The 18,240-nt window shown below is 52.9% G+C and overlaps 1 protein-coding gene across 2 annotated transcripts in view; it reads left to right on the top strand.

The window, feature by feature from the left end:
• The first annotated feature begins 3,003 nt into the window (after positions 1-3,003).
• Positions 3,004-18,240, top strand: part of PPFIA4 (PTPRF interacting protein alpha 4) — a 33,957-nt gene continuing 18,720 nt past the window's right edge. For both annotated transcript variants that reach the window (XM_032636837.1, XM_032636847.1), the window contains exons 1-17: positions 3,004-3,237; positions 5,240-5,341; positions 5,728-5,892; positions 6,207-6,281; positions 6,513-6,602; positions 7,178-7,369; positions 7,669-7,815; positions 8,085-8,219; positions 10,102-10,185; positions 10,482-10,613; positions 10,979-11,041; positions 11,732-11,823; positions 13,683-13,791; positions 15,347-15,555; positions 17,086-17,326; positions 17,780-17,815; positions 18,033-18,166. In XM_032636837.1, coding sequence (XP_032492728.1) covers positions 3,004-3,237; positions 5,240-5,341; positions 5,728-5,892; positions 6,207-6,281; positions 6,513-6,602; positions 7,178-7,369; positions 7,669-7,815; positions 8,085-8,219; positions 10,102-10,185; positions 10,482-10,613; positions 10,979-11,041; positions 11,732-11,823; positions 13,683-13,791; positions 15,347-15,555; positions 17,086-17,326; positions 17,780-17,815; positions 18,033-18,166 — 2,240 coding nt within the window. The remainder of the gene's footprint in view (positions 3,238-5,239; positions 5,342-5,727; positions 5,893-6,206; positions 6,282-6,512; positions 6,603-7,177; positions 7,370-7,668; positions 7,816-8,084; positions 8,220-10,101; positions 10,186-10,481; positions 10,614-10,978; positions 11,042-11,731; positions 11,824-13,682; positions 13,792-15,346; positions 15,556-17,085; positions 17,327-17,779; positions 17,816-18,032; positions 18,167-18,240) is intronic.

The raw sequence follows: 18,240 nt of genomic DNA, 5'->3' as shown, positions 1-18,240 counted from the left end.
ATGGCCAGCACATCACTGTGGGCAGCCTGAGGTCCTATGTTTCCTTCCTGAGAACTTCCCAACCCCTTTCCCATAAGGAGCCATAAAAAACCCACCCACAGGGCTTCCCTGGTGGCACAGTGGTTGAGAGTCCGCCTGCCGATGCAGGGGACGCAGGTTCGTGCCCCGGTCCGGGAAGATCCCACGTGCCGCGGAGCGGCTGGGCCCGTGAGCCATGGCCGCTGAGCCTGCGCGTCCGGAGCCTGTGCTCCGCAACGGGAGAGGCCACAACAGTGAGAGGGGCAAAACCCACCCACAGGCCCGCCTTTGCCCACTACTAAGGTAATTCGTACTCCCCTACAATTGTGGGGTGCTTTTCCAAACTCTTTATCCATGATCTCATCCCTCTGAGGTGGACTAAATAAGGGCTGTGGGTTCTTACAGTAGAGGCCTTAGTAGGTCATGACAAGCCCAAGATCACTCAGCTGGTCTGGCAGAAGTGCAGCTCAGGTCTCCAGAGTCCCCGCTCTGGGCTCCTTCCTCTATATTACACTGCAGGCTGCCTGGAGATCTGTTGGACTGAGTCCCTGAGCTCCTGAGCACACTATACTCTTCTCCAAAAGACAGCCTCTGCCATAGGGGGCCCCTTCCCCAGACTGGCCTTCTTTTCTGCTTCTCATTTCTTCTTGGGATGGGGGTAGGGGAGTGGGAAGGGTTGAGGGCCTGGCTGTTGATGAGCTTGGAGAGGTATGGGGGGCCAATGTGGCCTTTAAACCTCACAGATTGGAGCTTTAGGGTGAAGTGGGTAGGAGAATCAGAGGACTTGCTGTTATTAGCATTAGTGAGATGGCACCTCTGGCAAGACTGGGGTAGCAGCCCCTCCTACCTGCTCCCAGCTGCTCTTTGGGGCAGCGATATTGGGGTAAGGTAGGGTGCAGACCAAGGTGCTACTTTTCACCTCTTGGAACCCTGCCCTTTACGGTGGCTGTCCGGCTTGGGGAATGGATCCCTGGATCAGAGTGTGTATCCAGTTTCTGTGTCTGGGAACATGTGTATGTCCTAAGTCTCCAAGTTCCTGTGTCTCCCTGTGTGGGCACGCCCACATGCTGCCTGAACTACTGGGCCCTCTGGGAATGGCTGTGGGTATGAGCTTGGGAGTTCTCAAGCTGGCACTCTAACTTTTATCTTATCCAGGCCCAAGTTCCTCCCCAGCCTCACCTTGGCTATCCCCCGTTTCTGGGGGAGGGGATAAGGGGATGACAGGGGGGTTCAGGTAGAAGAGACACGGCCCGTTTTTGGTTCCCCTGCTAGGTTCAACCCTGCCACAGGCCAGAGGTTCCCTGTGTCTGACTTTTCACCTCATACTGGGTCCAGATGCCGCCTGTCCTCTCCCTGACCCTCCCAGTCTGCCTATTCCCCAGTCTGCTACCTGAGGGGTGAACAGGAAGCTGTCCCTGTGTCTCCCAAATGGGGATGGGGTAGGGAAGGAGGGAAAGCACCATTTACAGGGCTTCTCTGAGTGCCCATTACTGTGCTGGGTGTCTCACATCCCATCTCTCATAAAACAGGAGCTCTGAAGACAGCTCCCTCTGAAAACTGATTAAGGCGGTACCCTTCCAGCAGTGAGCAGGGAGGTTGGAAGCTGACGGCAGGCAGAAATCCCTAGCTGCATGCTGCCTTCCTCGGTTCACCTTCCTTTGCTCTGACCACTGGACTTCCCTGTGCCAGGCTCAAGGCGTTACTGCCAGGCTGTGCACATGCTAACCACCCTAGCTGGTGACTTTCTGACAGTGCCAGCATTGGGAAGTTACATGGAGGGAGAAGATTCCCAGGCACGAGCAGGGGCCCCACATGGAAGCCCTGCCCTAGGAGAGTAACATCTCCCCCACCTACCAACATGAATCCTTTACATCATTCTGTCTCTGCTCCAACCCAGAGGTGGTAGGCCATGAGTTCAGAATGGAAGCCTGCTGTCTGCCAGGTTTCAGGAGTAGGGGGTGACTTGAGCCAGAGCCTCCTCCCTGAATGATGGGCATGGAGCAGGTCAGGGCTATCTGCCTGCCCCAGTGTCCAGCCTGTGCCTTTTCAAGGAGCCATGTTGTGCCAGTGGTCAGGGTAGGAGCTACTCTGTCCCTGTTTCCTATGAGCCCAGTAGTCCATCCTGTATGGGACTCACACCCACTAAGAGCCCTTTAACCCCTTCTGTGCTTGCCTTGGCCTGAATGTGGGGGAGAAATCTATGGGGTGGGGTAGGGACCCTATTTCCTCTCCTCCCACTCTCACAGCCTCAGGTCTCGGGAGGACTCTGGGCAGGCTTCTGGCTGCTCCCTTGCCGCTTACTGAATTATTTCTATATTTGGCCAGCAAGCCACGTGGGTGGGGGAACCACTCCACTGCGGCTGCACTTCTGACAGCTGTGGGTGGGGGAAGCTGGTGACAGAGGCTACAGCAGTGGGCATGTGCATTTCTTGGGAGAACTAAGGAAGGCACCATCTGAGTGAGTAAGCCCGGAGAAGGGCCATGCACCAACTCTTCACCCTCTTCCCCCACGTTCTGGTCCACGTTCCTGCCTCCTCTCCCCTCACCCACCTCCTGGATGCCCTTCTCTGCTCAGCTGTTTCTCACAGCAGTCTCTTCCCCAACAGACCACTGCCCTCCGGAAACGATGGTTGTTGCTGGACCCAGCTGGGACTCTGCCAGGCTCCAGTGCTCAGTCTAAGGAAAGGGCCCTCTTCCAGCCCTGCTCTCCCTGCCTGTCATGGCCACGCTCAGCCGCTGCCTGCTTGCCTGGGGACATAGGGCACCCAGCCCCAGCGCTGAGAGGCTAAACCAGGCCCTCTCACTCCATTTCACAGGGGCGCTCTGGGCACCAGGCCCCTTTCAGACCGAGAGTAACTGATGCCGTCTGTTCACTCACCTGGCACTGCCTGCTCTGAGACCCCTACACGGGTCGCCCTGGAGGTGCCAACCCTGTGAACCCCTCCCCTGTGCCCTGACACTGAGAAGGCCCTGCCCACCCCCACCATGTGTGAAGTGATGCCCACAATCAACGAGGGGGACCCCCTGGGGTCTCCCCATGGAACGGATGCTGACGCCAACTTTGAGCAGCTGATGGTGAACATGCTGGATGAGCGGGAGAAGTTGCTGGAGTCCCTTCGGGAGAATCAGGAGACTTTGGCGGCGACACAGAGCCGGCTCCAGGATGCCCTGCATGAGCGAGACCAGCTCCAGTGCCACCTTAACTCTGCCCTTCCCCAGGTAAGGCCCGATAGTCTGCATCTCCCTCATCCCCTTCCCCTCACCCAGCCTTTCAGAGCCCTCAGCTTCTGGGCCCTCAGCTCTCTTCGTCTATTAGCGTCTCAACAAATGGAATTCACAGAGCATTTACTCTCCTTCGCCTTGCTTCATAATACTTTTCCCTGTTACTCCCAAGCTCCTCAGGCTGAAATTGGCTCCACCTGGAGAAAAGGATGGACTGATGCGGGAAGAAAACCCAGCCTTAGTTGCCAACTGCAGTGAACCCATGCAGCCAGAAGGTGGCAGGCTATACTGGAAAGACACCTCCACCTTGGAGGCTCCTCACCAGGGTCCTGTTCTTGGAAGTGGTGGGTGGCGAACCACAGAGAATGGAGATGGGAGAAGCCTTAGACCTCTCATTGCACAGATGAAAAAAACAAGAGGCATCACATGGAAAATTATAGGCAGAGCTGTGATACCCCCCTTATTCTCCTCAATCAACATGACTACTAGCAATAATGGTCACCATTTATTGTGTTTTCTGTGTGCTAAGCACTTTGACTGGAATTTCCTTCACTAAATTCCACAGTGCCGAAGTTAGCGCTGTTATCGCCATCATCTCTATTTTACAAATGATGAAGCTGAAACTTGAGGAGATTGGTAAACTGCTCATGGCCACCCTGCCTGTGGGGGTGCTGCAAGGGTTAGAGAGGCAGCCCTGAGGGGCCACACAGCTCAGGACTCAGCTCCAGGCCCTCTCCCCCACGTGTGGGGAGAAGAACCAGAGTAGCTGAGTTTCCTACCCAGGGTCCAGAAGCGTTCGGAGGGCATAGTCTTGTGATGCTCTGTAGATAGGAATATGGAGCCCTGGTGAGAAATTGGGGTGGGAGATGGGCCCATCCTACCCTGCTGTGTTCGGAGCCCTGAACAAGCCCCCCGCCCCCAGGATGAAGGAGCCAGTCCCTGCCCCCAGGGAGCTCGAACACTAGAAAGGAGATAGACAAGAACCCAAATGGTAGGAAGAAAACGTGGAGGAAGAGAAGAGGGGCCCCCAAAGGATTGTTAAAACAGTGTCAACACCTAAAATAGCTTCCAGATAATTGTCTTTCGGATTAGAGGTTCAAAGGGGTTAGGTATCTTGTCCAAGGTCACAAACGGGCAGACCTGAGATTTGATCTCAACCCCTCACTGGGAGCTTCATGAGGGCAGGGATTATGTCTTTTCTGTTACTGTGTTTCCAGTGACCAGCACAGGAGCTGGTACATGGTAGGTGCTCAGAGTGCCTGTGTTCGTAACGGTTTTCAGAGGAGGGAGAAAGCCTTCCACTGGGAAGTCTGGAAAGGTCCCAAGGAGGTGTGTCCTTTGAGATGGACTTTGAAAGATCAGGTGTTGATAGAAGATTGGGCTTTCAGGGGTCGGGGGAGCCCACTGAGCAAAGGTGTGGAATTAAGAAGTTTACTAGTGACTGTAAACAGCGGTTACCCAGGTTGACCAGGTCTTAGGGTGTATGGAAAGGAACTGTGAGAGAGAAGCTGGAAACCAGGATAATAAGTTTGGATTTAATGGTGTAAACAACACTGTGCTTTGGGAGATTACCTTAGCAGCAGTGTGTCAGAGGGGTTAGAGTTGGGGAGGGACGTTACTAATGCCAAACCAGAAGTGAAACTCCCCTCCATCCACTTCTAAAGGGAAATGTCACTGGATTGTTGGAGAAACAGAAATACAAAATGGGAGGGAGGACATAATCCGGTTATATTGGTGGCTGGAGGGGGAAGGGGCGCAGAGCAGACCTGGTGACTTTCTCACTCTTCTGTGCAACTGTATTCCCTTGCACCCTACCACATCCTTGGAATGCTTCCCCTCTGGAGAAGCACATGCTAGTAGTATGGATGGATAGGGATTTTTCTGGGGACAGTTGGTGGAAGCAAGGGACGAGTGAGAGGATCCCACCGCTGACTCGGGCGTGCAGGATACTGCTTAGGTGGTGGATCCCCAAGCACTGAGGGGCCTTGGGGGTTTTCAGGAATTTGCCACCTTAACCCGGGAGCTGAGTATGTGTCGGGAGCAGCTTCTAGAGAGGGAGGAAGAGATATCAGAGCTGAAAGCAGAGCGGAATAACACGAGGGTAAGTGGGGTGACCTGGTGTGTGTTTGTGCTTTGGGGGTGGGGGGTATGACCAAGGGAGCAGGCATGGCCAGGGCCAGCACATCCCCAGCCCTATCCTAACCTCCTCCTGCCTTATATCACCCTGGGGTGATAGTCAGTTTGTTCAACCATCAGTGCTAGGCTTTTCACCTCTAGTTCGGGGTCAAGGAAAAGGTCGGGGTCTTGGGAGAGAGGCTAGGGCAGGTATTCAGTTGGGGCAGCAGCTGTTTACCCACACAGAAGTATTTCACCATTCTAACAATGGTACACATGGCAGTACTCGTGTCTGCTGGCTGTTCATGTGGACCCTGCTTATAGCCCCTGGGCTCACAGCCCTTCCTCTTGCCCTCCCCTTCTCTCTGCCAGTTGCTTCTGGAACATCTGGAGTGCCTAGTGTCCCGTCATGAGCGGTCACTGAGGATGACTGTGGTGAAGCGTCAGGCTCAGTCACCTTCAGGGGTTTCCAGTGAGGTGGAGGTGCTGAAGGCTCTCAAGTCACTGTTTGTGCACCACAAGGCCCTGGATGAGAAGGTACCTAGGCTGGCCCACAGCCTGCCTCCACCCCCAATCCAGCCAGGCTTCCCCAGAGCCTCCATGCATCCCTTCTCTGAGATTTCTGAATCCTGTGTTTAGGGAAAACTGCCTTCTAGCTTCATAACTGGCTCCCTCCTACCATTAATCCAATTTCCAGGTCCTCCTATTAGGTTCCCTCTCAGAAATTTGCCCCTTGGCAGGTCCTTCTCTTTGCCTTATGCTCAGTGGTGGTCGACCAAGCCCAGGCTTCTCCAACTTGAGTCCAGTGGGGTCTCTGTTTCTTTCTTCATCTCCCCTTTCATCTTGGACAGGTGCGAGAGCGGCTCCGGGTGGCCCTGGAGAGAGTGACCACCTTGGAAGAGCAGTTGGCGGGTGCCCACCAGCAGGTAAGCTGCTTGCCCTCCCTCCATCTGTAGACTACAGCTCCTGGAAGCCAAGGCTGGTTTACCCCTTTTCCCTACTCTGTTCCTCATCAGATTTCTCCCCTCTGTCTTAACTGGAGACTCTTAGCCAACAGGAGACATCTCTCTCTAGGAGGTGGGAGACTTGGAAGGGCCTGGAATATATAGGAGGTTCTCTTCTCTTTGACTCACTGCCCTGGGGACTGTGCCCTACAGGTGTCTGCCCTACAGCAGGAGGCAGGGGTTCAGGATGGAGTAGCAAAAGAGGAGGGGACTGTGGAACTGGGACCGAAATGCCTGTGGAAGGTGGGTCATGGGGAGCTGCATAGAGGGGACGTGTCTTACCCCGGACAGGAGGTGGGGGCCCTGCCCTCTCTTAGTGCAGTAGAGCAACTGCTTGAATTAAATTTGGAGCTATCTCCAATGGTACCATCTCTCTTTCCTTCTTCCCCCTACCCCATCTGCAAAGAACTCTACATATTTTTGTTTTAGTGCCCAGTACGCACACTGCTAAGCATATAATGTGTTTGTTCACTTGCATTGTTAGGTGCCATGTACCTAAGAGATCACTTCTCTTTCTGAGCCTCTGTTCCCCTAGCCATGCCCCTTTCTAGGTTACAAGAGGCTGAAACAGCAGGTAAAACTAGACATGATTATTTTTCAAGGGATACACAGGAGAGTGAGAGTGTTTGGTCATTGTCTGGAATGAGCTTCTGGAGGCCAGAGGAAGAAGGGTGTACCTGGAGGTGTGCTCTAAAATTGGGGGCAGAGCTGTGATCTGCTCTGGTTGTGCTGTCCCTCTTCCCACCTCCCCAGGGCAGGGCAGGGGAATGGGATGCCCAAGGCTCTGATGACTGACTGATAGTTCACTGTCTCTGGAGCATGACGCAGGCCAGGTAGAAGAGCTGCAGGAGCTCCTGGAGAAGCAGAACTTTGAGTTGAGCCAGGCCCGGGAGCGACTGGTCACCCTGACAGCAACCGTGGCCGAACTTGAGGAGGACCTGGGCACGGCCCGCCGGGACCTTATCAAGTCGGAGGAGCTGAGCAGCAAACATCAGCGGGACCTCCGGGAAGTGAGCAAGGGCCTGGGCCTGACCCTATCTTTCTGGGTGCAGGTATTTGGCACTCAGGAAGATAGCTGCTGGATGTCCTGGGTGTAGAGGGAGAGCCAGGCAAGGGCTGAGGAGTGTAAGACTGAACACTTGGTAGGGTCCAACGTGGGGACGAGTGGTGGGAGGGATGGGTCAAGGTCAGAAACTGATAGGATAATGTGGAGGAGATACAGCCAGCCAGATTTAGTGGGGAGGTGCGGACACGATGAGGGCAGGAAAAAGCTGATGACCTTCATCTCATCCTCTCCTGTACCGCTCAGGCTCTAGCCCAGAAGGAGGACGTGGAGAAGCGAATAACCACACTGGAGAAGCGCTACCTGGCTGCTCAGCGTGAGGCCATATCGATTCATGACCTCAATGACAAACTGGAGAATGAGCTGGCCAATAAGGAGTCCCTGCACCGCCAGGTAACTCCTGCAGATGGGGTTGGGGGACACTGTACTTGACCCTGGAGGTCCTAATGACCATGCTGGAACCTCCCCTTGGTGGCCCAGGAGACCCTGAGGTGCTGGTCGCCTTGGGAAAGGGAAAGTCAGGTATCTCTGGGTAGCCAAGAATCAAGATTGTTCCCTGCGGCTTCTGACCTATCACTTGCTCTCTACTGAGGATGGGCCAGGGGGTGGGGGAAGCTTCAGTACTCCCTCTTGACTCTTCTCCCCACCCCCTACTTTGCTAGTGTGAGGAGAAAGCCCAGCATCTGCAGGAGCTACTGGAGGTAGCGGAGCAGAAACTGCGGCAGACGATGCGCAAGGCTGAGACGCTGCCAGAGGTGGAGGCTGAGCTGGCCCAGAGAATTGCAGCCCTCACCAAGGCAAGTGGGCCAAGGGCCTGGGAATCTTCCTCTGTTCCCTGCTTCCTGAGCTCTTATGTAGCCAGGCAGTGAATGGAGAGAGTGGGACGCACGTTGGGCTGGGGGCCAGGAAACTGCTTCTCATTGCATGGCTCCAGGAAACACACTTTGTTGTTGTGTCTGTCACATGGAAGAGTAATCCCTGCCCTCATCACCCCACAGGGATGTGACAGTTCCATAAGAAGGGATGTAAGAGTACTTTAATAAGTAGAAGAAACTGTGCTGATGCAAAATATTTTTATTATCATTTACACCATTGTAGTTAATACTTCCTTTGGTCGGGGGTCTGAAGTGGAAAAAATAGAACTTTCATTTCTGGAAAGGTGAAATCTGAGAGGAAATATGATCAAAGTTTATACATCTCTGAATGGGGTGGGAGTTTAGGCTGAGCATATCTTTTTTTTTTTTTTTTTTTTTGTCAAATTGAAGCATTCTAGATCTAGGGACCATCCCTAGCTGTTTGAAGGCTTCAGCTTTTGGACAAATAAAAGGGAATATAATTTTACCCAATGGATAGTTAACTTTATGGAGGTATGCAGGCTGAAAACATCCTAGGTCTGGAAGAGCTATGTAAATGCATGGACATCTACATGTGGTGGCTTAATCAAGAGAATTTAGGAGTGTTTACAGCGGGTCGGAGGCTTTCAGGGGTGCCTCATGTGGGATCACCATAGCTACCCACCCAAGCAATGGAGAGAAGAAAACCAATATTTAATAAGCATCAGACCCCAGAGCCTCTGGAGGATAGAGGCTGGCCATTGTGCCAGTGTGGCAGCTTGGGGGCTCTGGGGATGGAACCTGCAGCCTGGCTGTACCTCGGTAGACTCGGGACCACGTTTGCTTCTGCCACTGACTTGCTCTGTTACCTGGGAAAAGTCACTCCCTCCCTAACTGGGCGTCTGTGTCATTATCTCTGTGATGATGTCATCATCTCTATAATGATGGGGTTGAATTTGGTCGTCTCTAAGGCCTTTCAGGCCCCTAGGAGTGAAGGACAGAGTTTAAAGTGCAGCAGAAGACGTTATGTGTGGGATGCTGAGCAGTCAGTTTTAGTAACTCTCAAAACTGACAAGAAGGGATGGACTGAAGTGATTCATATGTTCAAGGGAGTCATAGTAGAAGGGCCTTAAGGAGGGATTTCCTGACTGTAAGATGTGTGATAGTCTGGAATACCTTGTCAGAAGAGGCAGTGGGGTCTCCATCTCTGAAGATGCATGAACGGAAGGGGAGACCACTCTACCCAGGCTGCTTTAATAACAAAGGTAATCACCATGGCTAACATTTGTTGAGTGCTTATTGTGTCCTAAGTGTTTGCCGTGGATTATCACCTTTAGTCCTTGCAATGGGCGTAGGTGCTGTTATTACAACTGAGGAGATAAAGGCTCAATAGAGGTTCAGTAACTTGCCCAAGGTCACACAGCTGGGAAGGGAGGGAGCCAGGATTTGAACCAGTCTGGTTTGAGTCCATGTTCTTAAGGACAATTCCATCTATCTGGAGGCATAGAGATTTATGGTCGCTCATGCTTTCAAGTGGGGTTTTTTTCTGGAAGCGTAGGGAGAATTTAGCCTCTTGAGCTGCCAGCTCTGGGATGTTTCAAGGCTATAGCCCTGAGCAGGAAGGAGGGGGTATGGGTGGGGGGAAAGCGGCAGGGTTGGGGTACTTGGAAAGAAAGGCAACGGTGGTGGCAATTATGCTCCAAGATGGTAAGTGGAGAGCTTGGCTTTCTTGGTCCCTGAGGCCCTGATTCCCAAGGGCCGCTCTGGCACCTGGGTGCATGGGATACAAGGTCTGAGCAGGAAGGCAGATGATCTTCGGGCTGCACTGACCCATTCCTCCCTCCAGGCTGAAGAGCGGCATGGCAGCACTGAGGAGCACCTGCGGCAGTTGGAGGGACAGCTGCAGGAAAAGAACCAAGAGCTGGCAAGGGTGAGCTTACCGGGCCAGACCCTCGAGCCTCCTCTCAACCCCAGGGCGGCATCCCAGGATGGTCTGTGGGTAGGGAAAGGAGGAAGAGTGAGAGCTAGGGAAGGACCTGGCTAGGGACAGGGACAGAGCCACAGAGGGGTGGGAGGAGGTGGTCAGGAAAGCTGCAGACAGGGGCCCCCGGAGGATAAGAAGGGGACAGGTGAGTGGGCTGGAACCACAGCAGGAATGAGTGGCTCCCTGGGATTGCAGTGAGATGGCCCTGGGGTGGCTTGGCGCAAGGTGGTCTGGTTATGCAGGTGCGCCAGCGGGAGAAGATGAACGAGGACCACGGCAAGCGACTGTCAGACACCGTGGACCGACTGCTTAGCGAGTCGAATGAGCGCCTGCAGCTCCACCTCAAGAAGCGCATGGCGGCCCTGGAGGAGAAGGTGCTGTGGGTGGCGGGCCTGGATGGGCAGGGCTGCCCGGAAGGACTGCGCTGGCGGAAAGGGGCGGGGTGGGTAAAGGTGTGGGTGGAGCCGGGCGAGCAGGAATGGTTGGGGTATGAGAGCTTAGTCTGGAGCGGGCGGGGGTGGGGGCCTGGGCGAGGCGGGGACTGCCGAGGGCTGTGGAGTGGAGTTAGGCTGAAGAGGAGCAGCCTGGGCTGGGGGTGGGGCGGTCTGGCAAGGAGAGGTAGGGCTGGGAGAGCAGACCGGAAGGCAGATCTTGCTGGAAGGGGAAGGCCTGAGCCGGAGTAGAGGAGCCGGGGTGGAGGGGAAGGGGGGCATCTTGGCTCACAGCTGTTCTCCCCCAGAACACACTGGTCCAAGAGCTGGAGAGCTCCCAGCGGCAGATTGAAGAGTGGCAGCAGGACAAGGTACCCAGCTGCTGGCCAGCCCTGCCAGCCCGGGAGGGCTGGGCTTGCTGTGAGGAAGGGACACGCCTGTGTTTCAAGCAGCTGCCCTAAAACCCAGCACTGTGCTAGCCAGTTTGTTAGTCCATGTACACACATTATTTCACTAATCCTCCCTAAAGCCTATCATAGTAGATGCATCACCGCCACCCACCTGTGAAGAAGAAACTTAGCCGTAAGCATAGGGCAGAAAGTGGGTAGCAGAGAGGCAGGACGCTGTGAAGGACTCGACAGAAGGATTTGGTGGGGCCTCAAACCTGGTGAAGCTCTTGCTTTCTGGTGATTTGGGCCGGATTAGCCACTATCCCTGTGCTAGCAATGTCTGTGAGGTCTGGGAGTTCACTGAGGGCCCCTCTGCTGCCCAGCCTTATTTGTCATGCATTTGCTTGTTAGTGAGAGCTCAGCAGGCCTGTTCTGGTAGAGTCCTTCCAGACAGACCTTCCTTCTGGCCCTGCCCCTGCCAACTCTTCTACTCACTCTCCAGTTGGACCTCTTCTCTTTTGGTGTCATCTGTGGGCTTGGCCTTGGGTCCCTGGCTTTGGACTTTGCAGTGCATCCTTCTGCTTCTCCCCAACTCTGCTGTTCTCTTGGTCCTTCTCTCCTCTCTCTTCTCCTCCCTCGCCCCTACCCCCACCATGGCTCTGCCTGGCACAGGGCCGTCTGTCTGAAGAGATGGAGAAGCTGCGCCAAGAGGTGGACCAGCTGAAGGGTCGAGGAGGGCCATTAGTGGATGGCATCCACTCCAGGTACTGGAGCTCAGGAGGCTTAGTGTGCTGTGATGGAGTCCTGGACAGACCTAGACAGGCCCTGGGGGAGGAGACTTCCTCCCACCAAAACACCGCCCAGGATCTCAGGGTCCTGCTCATATTCAGGGTGGGAACTTTGTAAAGTCACCCAGCTCACTTGGGCAGTTAAGAAGGGAGCACCTGTCCTCTGAGGGATGCTGAGAGGCAACTAAAGCACAGGATGATCCTTCGCCACTGCCATGAGACGCAGGGCATGATTCCTGCTTCCTTGACAGAGGGCACGCCCTTGAGAGGGGTCTGCTGAGTTACATGCTCACCTGTGTCCCACAGGGCCTGCTCACAGGGAGTATCTGGTTCACTCTAGTTACTTTGAGACACCTTATTTACGGCTCTGAACCTAATGCTTAAAGTAGGCCCATGTTTTAGGGAACTTCTGGATTTTTCTTCATATTTTGTGAAGCATTTGGCAGTGAACTCAGACCTCATGCCTGCGCTCAGTTCTTTGCCCAGAGAGGCAGGCTGACGATCGAGGAGACTGAAGTAGATGAGGCCACTCAAGGTTCATGGCTCCTGGATATTTTCTGTCCAAACCAAAGTCTCTTAGATCAGAACACATAAGGTTCCCTATGGTCATGCTCTCGTTAGATCAGAGAGATAGGGATCAGCTTCTTTGAAGAGAGGTTAAAGGAAAATTGTACATGTATATGTGCAGAGGGGTAGGGCTTAAATTAGGGAAAGAGATGTTGAACGTGAAGAAGAGAAGCCTGTGGGTTTCTGGGGTGTTAGAGACTTGGGTATCAATTTCAAGTTTGTTAGGAATATTTGTATAGGAGTGTGGAGAGAAGCAGGGAATAGAGACAGAAAATGGTAGTTGGAATTCCTCCTACTTCCCCCTTCCTGTAGGTTGCTCAGAAGAGACCAACCCCCTACGCCAATTAAAAAGGCATAGCCCAGAGTTCACCAAGCTATTTGGCACTGCTTGCTTTCCTTAATGGTTGGGAGTTCTTGGCTGTGACTATAGAAGCACTGGCCCCATCATGGAATTGGGACTGAGTTGCAGGGAAAAGGGGGGAATAAGCAGAAACTCCCCCATCCCTCCAGATAGCTTGTGTAACCTGTTGTAGGCTCACCCTGTCCCTTTGCTCTGGGCTCCCTCAAGTTCTAAACTGGGAAGGCGTAGGGAAGAAATGTCAGTAGGGGAGGCTCCAGATATTCCAGAGGATCATTACTGTGATCCTAAAATTTCAGGGTTGGGATAGACCCTTGGGGCAGTCAAAATGCTTTCTCTAGCCCGTGTCTCTGATACAGTGTCAGGGCCTCCTGAAGCTTCCTGCGGACAGGGAGTATGCCTGGCTTGAATTTTGGCCAGGGACTTAGTCCAGAGGAAGACCAGAGGTAGTTGCTAGGGAGAAGACCAAGAAACAAAGACGCTCAGAGTTCAAAGGACTCTTAGAGATCATCCCTTCCAACTTATCTTGGTGCCGTGACCCCTCCCACACATTCTTGTCAGGTGGCCAGGGAGTCTCCACCTGAATACCTCTCTGAGGGGAGTGCAGCTTGTTCAAAGCTACCAGTTGCATCATAAGCCAGCTCTTGCTATTTGAAGGTGCCTCTTGTGTTAAGTGGAAAGCTGCCTCCCTAGAGCTTTCTCCCCTGGATCATACTGACCCCTGGAGCACCAGAGAATAAACCTAATCTCTTGCTTACCTGGCAGCCCTTAAGGCATTAACAAAAGCTCATGTCCTGCTAAGACTTCTCTTTTCCCAGCTGACGATCCCTTAACTCTTTGGGCCCAGTGGGTGTAAGCTGGGGCTGTCAGTCCTCAGGGCTCGTCTTCTCTCCCCCATCCGCCACTCAAGGGCGCACATAGGCAGTGCAGCAGATGTGCAGTTCTCCCTGAGCGCAACCGCCCATGTACCTCAAGGTCTGCATCGTTCCTACTCAGCACTGCGGGGAGAGTCTGCCAAGGTGAGGGGGTGGAGGGGTGAGTGTGGATGGGTCTACCCTGGGGAGTTTGGGGTCAGTTCAGCCACGCGCCTTGCTCCAGTTTCACAGACGGCTGGTGTGATGCAAATCCTCCCCCTACCCTCCCCCGTGTCAACGACAGCTGCAGCCTTGGGGTTGGGGCCATCACTGCAACAGCTGTGTCTCGCCTCGACCTCCTGGTGGGCAAGAGGTAGAGGCTGGTGGGTGGTCAGCTAGTCCCTGGGGCCCCACTGAAGCCTGTGCATGTGTACCTGGGTGTGCAGCACGTATTTCTAGTGGTTGGGGTGGGGGATGCAGGGGCAAGATGGAATTGGCAAGCTTTCTGGAACAAAAGCTGTGGTTTATGGGTAGGTGAGAGAGGATGACAGGTTAACTGGCCATGGGACAGCACCTGAAGTTTTCTGAGAAGCATGTAGCTCATGTGGAGTCTGCCTAGGGAGATTTAGAGGGAACAGGAAAGATTAGGGGCAGAAAAGGACTGACTTCAATCTTTTGGGGAAGTCTGATTCCTTCCTAGCCCCATAATTTTTAACCGTGCTCTGTCTCGAGCCCAGATCCTCTACATGCTCTAGGGCACCAGAAGATATAGGTGGAGAAGGAGGGAACTCCTAGTCTGATGGTGGAAGATTCATCTCTGCCATTAGGGAACCCCTAGTGTAAGGGGGGAGTTGAAGTCTGAAGTCATCTCTTTTTCTCTCTCCCCTCTCCCTTTCCTCTGTTTATAAGAGCACAGCAGCTGCCCAGGACCTCAGTCTAAAGGCTGCAGGAGTGGGAAAAGAGCCCTAAGGGGATCTTGGGGGTTTGGGTCATACAGGATGGGGTTAGAGATGGCCTCTTTCCTTTCCTTCCGCTGCTCTTCTCACACTCCCAGCCCAGTTCTGTGCTCTTTCTGCTTCTGGACCTTTGTCTACCGAAGGGGTTTGTAGAATGATTTCTGAGAAGCTACCTCCTCTGAGGGTTGATCGGAGGGTCCTGTAATGTGCTGAAACTCTGAGACACAAGACAGTCATGCCTGCTTGGCTTTTTCTCGTTTCCTATATCTAGTCACCTTTTGTGTGAGTAGAAACAGATTGCCTTTACATAATGCTTACTTGGTGCCAGACCCTGTGCTAAGTGCCTTACATGCATTTCCTAATTTAATCCTCAGAGCTACCTATGAAGTAGGTACTATTACCATTCCCACTTTACAGATGAAGAAACTGAGGCACAGAGAGGTGAAACAACTCTCTCGTAGCTTGTATTGGGTGGAGCCAGGATTCAAAGCAAGGCAGTCTCTGGAATCTGTTCCTAACCATTCTGCTATCTGGCTCCTTGAGTTTGTGTAGTATTTCTTAGACTTTAACATACAAGTAAGTTACCCAGGGATTTTGTTAAAATGCAGATTCTGAATTAGTAGGTCTGGGATGGGGCCAGAGATTTAGCATATCTAACAAGCTCCTAGGAGATGCCAATGCTGCTGGTATAGGTTGGGAGGGTCCTGCTCCTTAGTCATCTGGTGTGTCTTATTACTACTCCTCTATCCTCCTTCTCTGCTAAGGACTGGGAGCCATCTCCACTGCCTGGGGTGCTGGTCCCCACAGCCACCCCTGCCTTTGACAGTGACCCTGAGATCTCTGATGTGGATGAGGATGAGCCAGGGGGTCTGGTGGGCTCCGTGGACGTTGTCTCCCCCAGCAGCCACTCAGACGCCCAGACCCTGGCCGTGATGCTGCAGGAGCAGCTGGATGCTATCAACGAGGAGATCAGGTTAGGGCAGGGGTGGAGGGCCTGGGAGGTTCCTTGAAGGACAGAGGCTCTTTGTGTTTGGTCACCGCAGGAGAGATTCTACATGTGTTTGCTTGTCTCTTACAGCTGGACCTTAGAGTGCCACAGTTTAGGGACCCTGCGTGGGGCATCGGGCAAGGTTCTGGCCCAGTGCTGGACAGAGAGGGGTAGGACCTCAGATTGACTTCTTAGGCTTCATTTTCTCTCCCAGGTCTATGGAGACTGTGTTCCTGAAGCTCCTGAAGCTAAACATAACCATTATGAGTGTAGTTCCCACATACTGAGGCCAACTCAGGGTGAGAGCTTTGGTCAGTCTAATCACAGTCACTGGAGGAGACAGCATTATCTCCATTTTACAGACAAGGAAACAAACCAGAGAGATTAAGTGATTTGCCCAAAGCGATACAGTAAGTGGCAGAGCCAGGATTCAAACTCGGGTCTAAACTCAGTGCACTGTGTCATGCCTCTGGTCTCTAATGAGGCATCAAACAGAAACCATTGGCAGGGAACGTTATGAAGACCTACACTTCACCCTGCCTTTGTAGAGAGTTTATTAATGTTTGTGACAAACAGCAAGAGAAAATCCAAACCAGAGAATGTCAGAGCTTTACAGGGCTGTAGGGGTCATCTGGTTCAATGGTTCCCACACTTTTGGATTTCACAGACCAGCTAAGAAGAAAACACTAGACACACACACACACACACACACACACACACACACACACACACACAAAGAGAAGGGTACTAACATAGGACTGCCAACTTTCATTCTGCAAAATGAAACATTAAAGATAATTACCATTTCCTACCACAACCATTCTACAAAAGAAAGGATATTTTAACATCCCTAAAGTTGGAAAGACATGCTCTGAGAATAAAGATAGGTCCTGTTCCTAAAGGATAGTTGGCATGTTTACATTAGTTTGTGTGTGTGTGTGTGTGTGTGTGTGTGAGAGAGAGAGAGAGTGTGTGTGTACATGTGTGTGAGTGTGCATACACACATTCCTCTCTGAGTGCCCCCTTCATACACATGACATTATCACTATTATTCTAATTTTTCCTTGGAACAGGAAAAGCTCCATCAGGGATCAGTATCAATTAAAGGTCCTGTGTTTGAGAAATACTGACCTAGACCATTCCTGACATTGGGTATATTGGGAAACTGAGGCCCTATAGATAGTGGTAGGTCAAGAATTCTGACTTCCATGAAGGTTTATATTCCACTGACTAAATTGCCTCCTTTCCCAGCAACTGCTTTTGTTAAATTAGGGAGTTTTGTTACATTAGGCCAGTTAACAAGAAAGAGAGAAAATTGTCTAAGCTGCAGTGGGATAGAACCAACTCTGCCCACAGGGCCTTGTATGTCCCTGCAATGCCGAAAACAATGGGGCACACCTGGCCATTGCCTTCTACCTGGGGTCACTGGGTGGTGACTGCAGGCAGTGCCCACACCTGCCTCCTGCTCGTCCTCTCTGGGGCTAATCATGAGATCCGGTTTTACCTGCCTCCCAGGATGATCCAGGAAGAGAAGGAGTCCACAGAGCTCCGTGCTGAGGAGATTGAGACACGAGTGACTAGTGGCAGCATGGAGGCCCTAAACCTGACCCAGCTGCGCAAACGTGGTTCCATCCCCACCTCTCTGACTGCCCTGTCCCTGGCCAGCGCATCCCCTCCGTTCAGCGGCCGCTCCACACCTAAGCTTACTTCCCGCAGTGCTACCCAGGACCTGGACCGAATGGGGGTCATGACCTTGGTGAGAGTCTTGGGGCAGTTGATGAACAACCTTGTCATCACTGGGCTTGGCCGAGGGGAGTTGAGAAGGCACAGCAGGGCTCACTCTCTCATTTGGGCCCCAGCATCTTCTTCTCATGATGTGTGCAGACCCTGGCATACCAGGTCACCAGCATGTCCTTCTGGGTCTGGAAAGGGCTATGTAGTATCTTCCTTACCCTCTCCCTTGGGTAATGCTTAAGAAACTCACCCAATGCCCATACCTCTTTCTCTTTCCAGAGGTAGCCCTGATTTATTTTCTCAAGCCAGTTTTTTGTTGCTGTTGTTTTGTTTTGTTTTGCTGTGATATTCTCTTCAGGCCTGTGTGAGGCACTGAATCCTATCTTCTCATCCTAAGACCACTGGGCTCCCCTTGGGGTAGACTTTCAAGCAACCAAAGGGTGAGTCCAAGCTCACCCTTCACTCTCTCTTCCAGCCCAGTGACTTAAGAAAGCATAGGAGGAAGCTGCTGGTGAGTGCTGCCTGATGACGCAGGTACTAATAGGTTAATTCTCCCAGGCCTTTCCCTTTTGGCTTCTCCCCACTGGGCCCTTGAGTCTGAGTCTGAACTCTGAGAGGCCCCTAGGGCCTCCCCTCTGCTTTTCTCCGTGCTCCTCTGCCTGTCTGGGCTGGGTAGGCAGGCCCCAGATCTCTCCCTCTATCCCCTGACGGCTTCACTGTCTGTTCAGTCACCAGTGTCTCGGCAAGAGAACCGAGAGGATAAAGCCACCATAAAATGTGAGACTTCTCCTCCTTCCTCACCCAGGACGCTGCAGCTAGAGAAGCTTGGCCACCCAGCCCTGAGCCAGGAAGAAAGCAAGAGGTAAATGGAGCGGACCCCATATTGAGCCTCTCCATTCCCAAGTTTAACGCGTCCCTCTCTCTGCCTCTGAACAG

Source organism: Phocoena sinus, chromosome 1, assembly GCF_008692025.1.
Source record: "Phocoena sinus isolate mPhoSin1 chromosome 1, mPhoSin1.pri, whole genome shotgun sequence".
NCBI classification, from domain to species: Eukaryota; Metazoa; Chordata; class Mammalia; order Artiodactyla; family Phocoenidae; genus Phocoena; species Phocoena sinus.
This window is presented reverse-complemented; position numbering and strand designations above follow the sequence as displayed.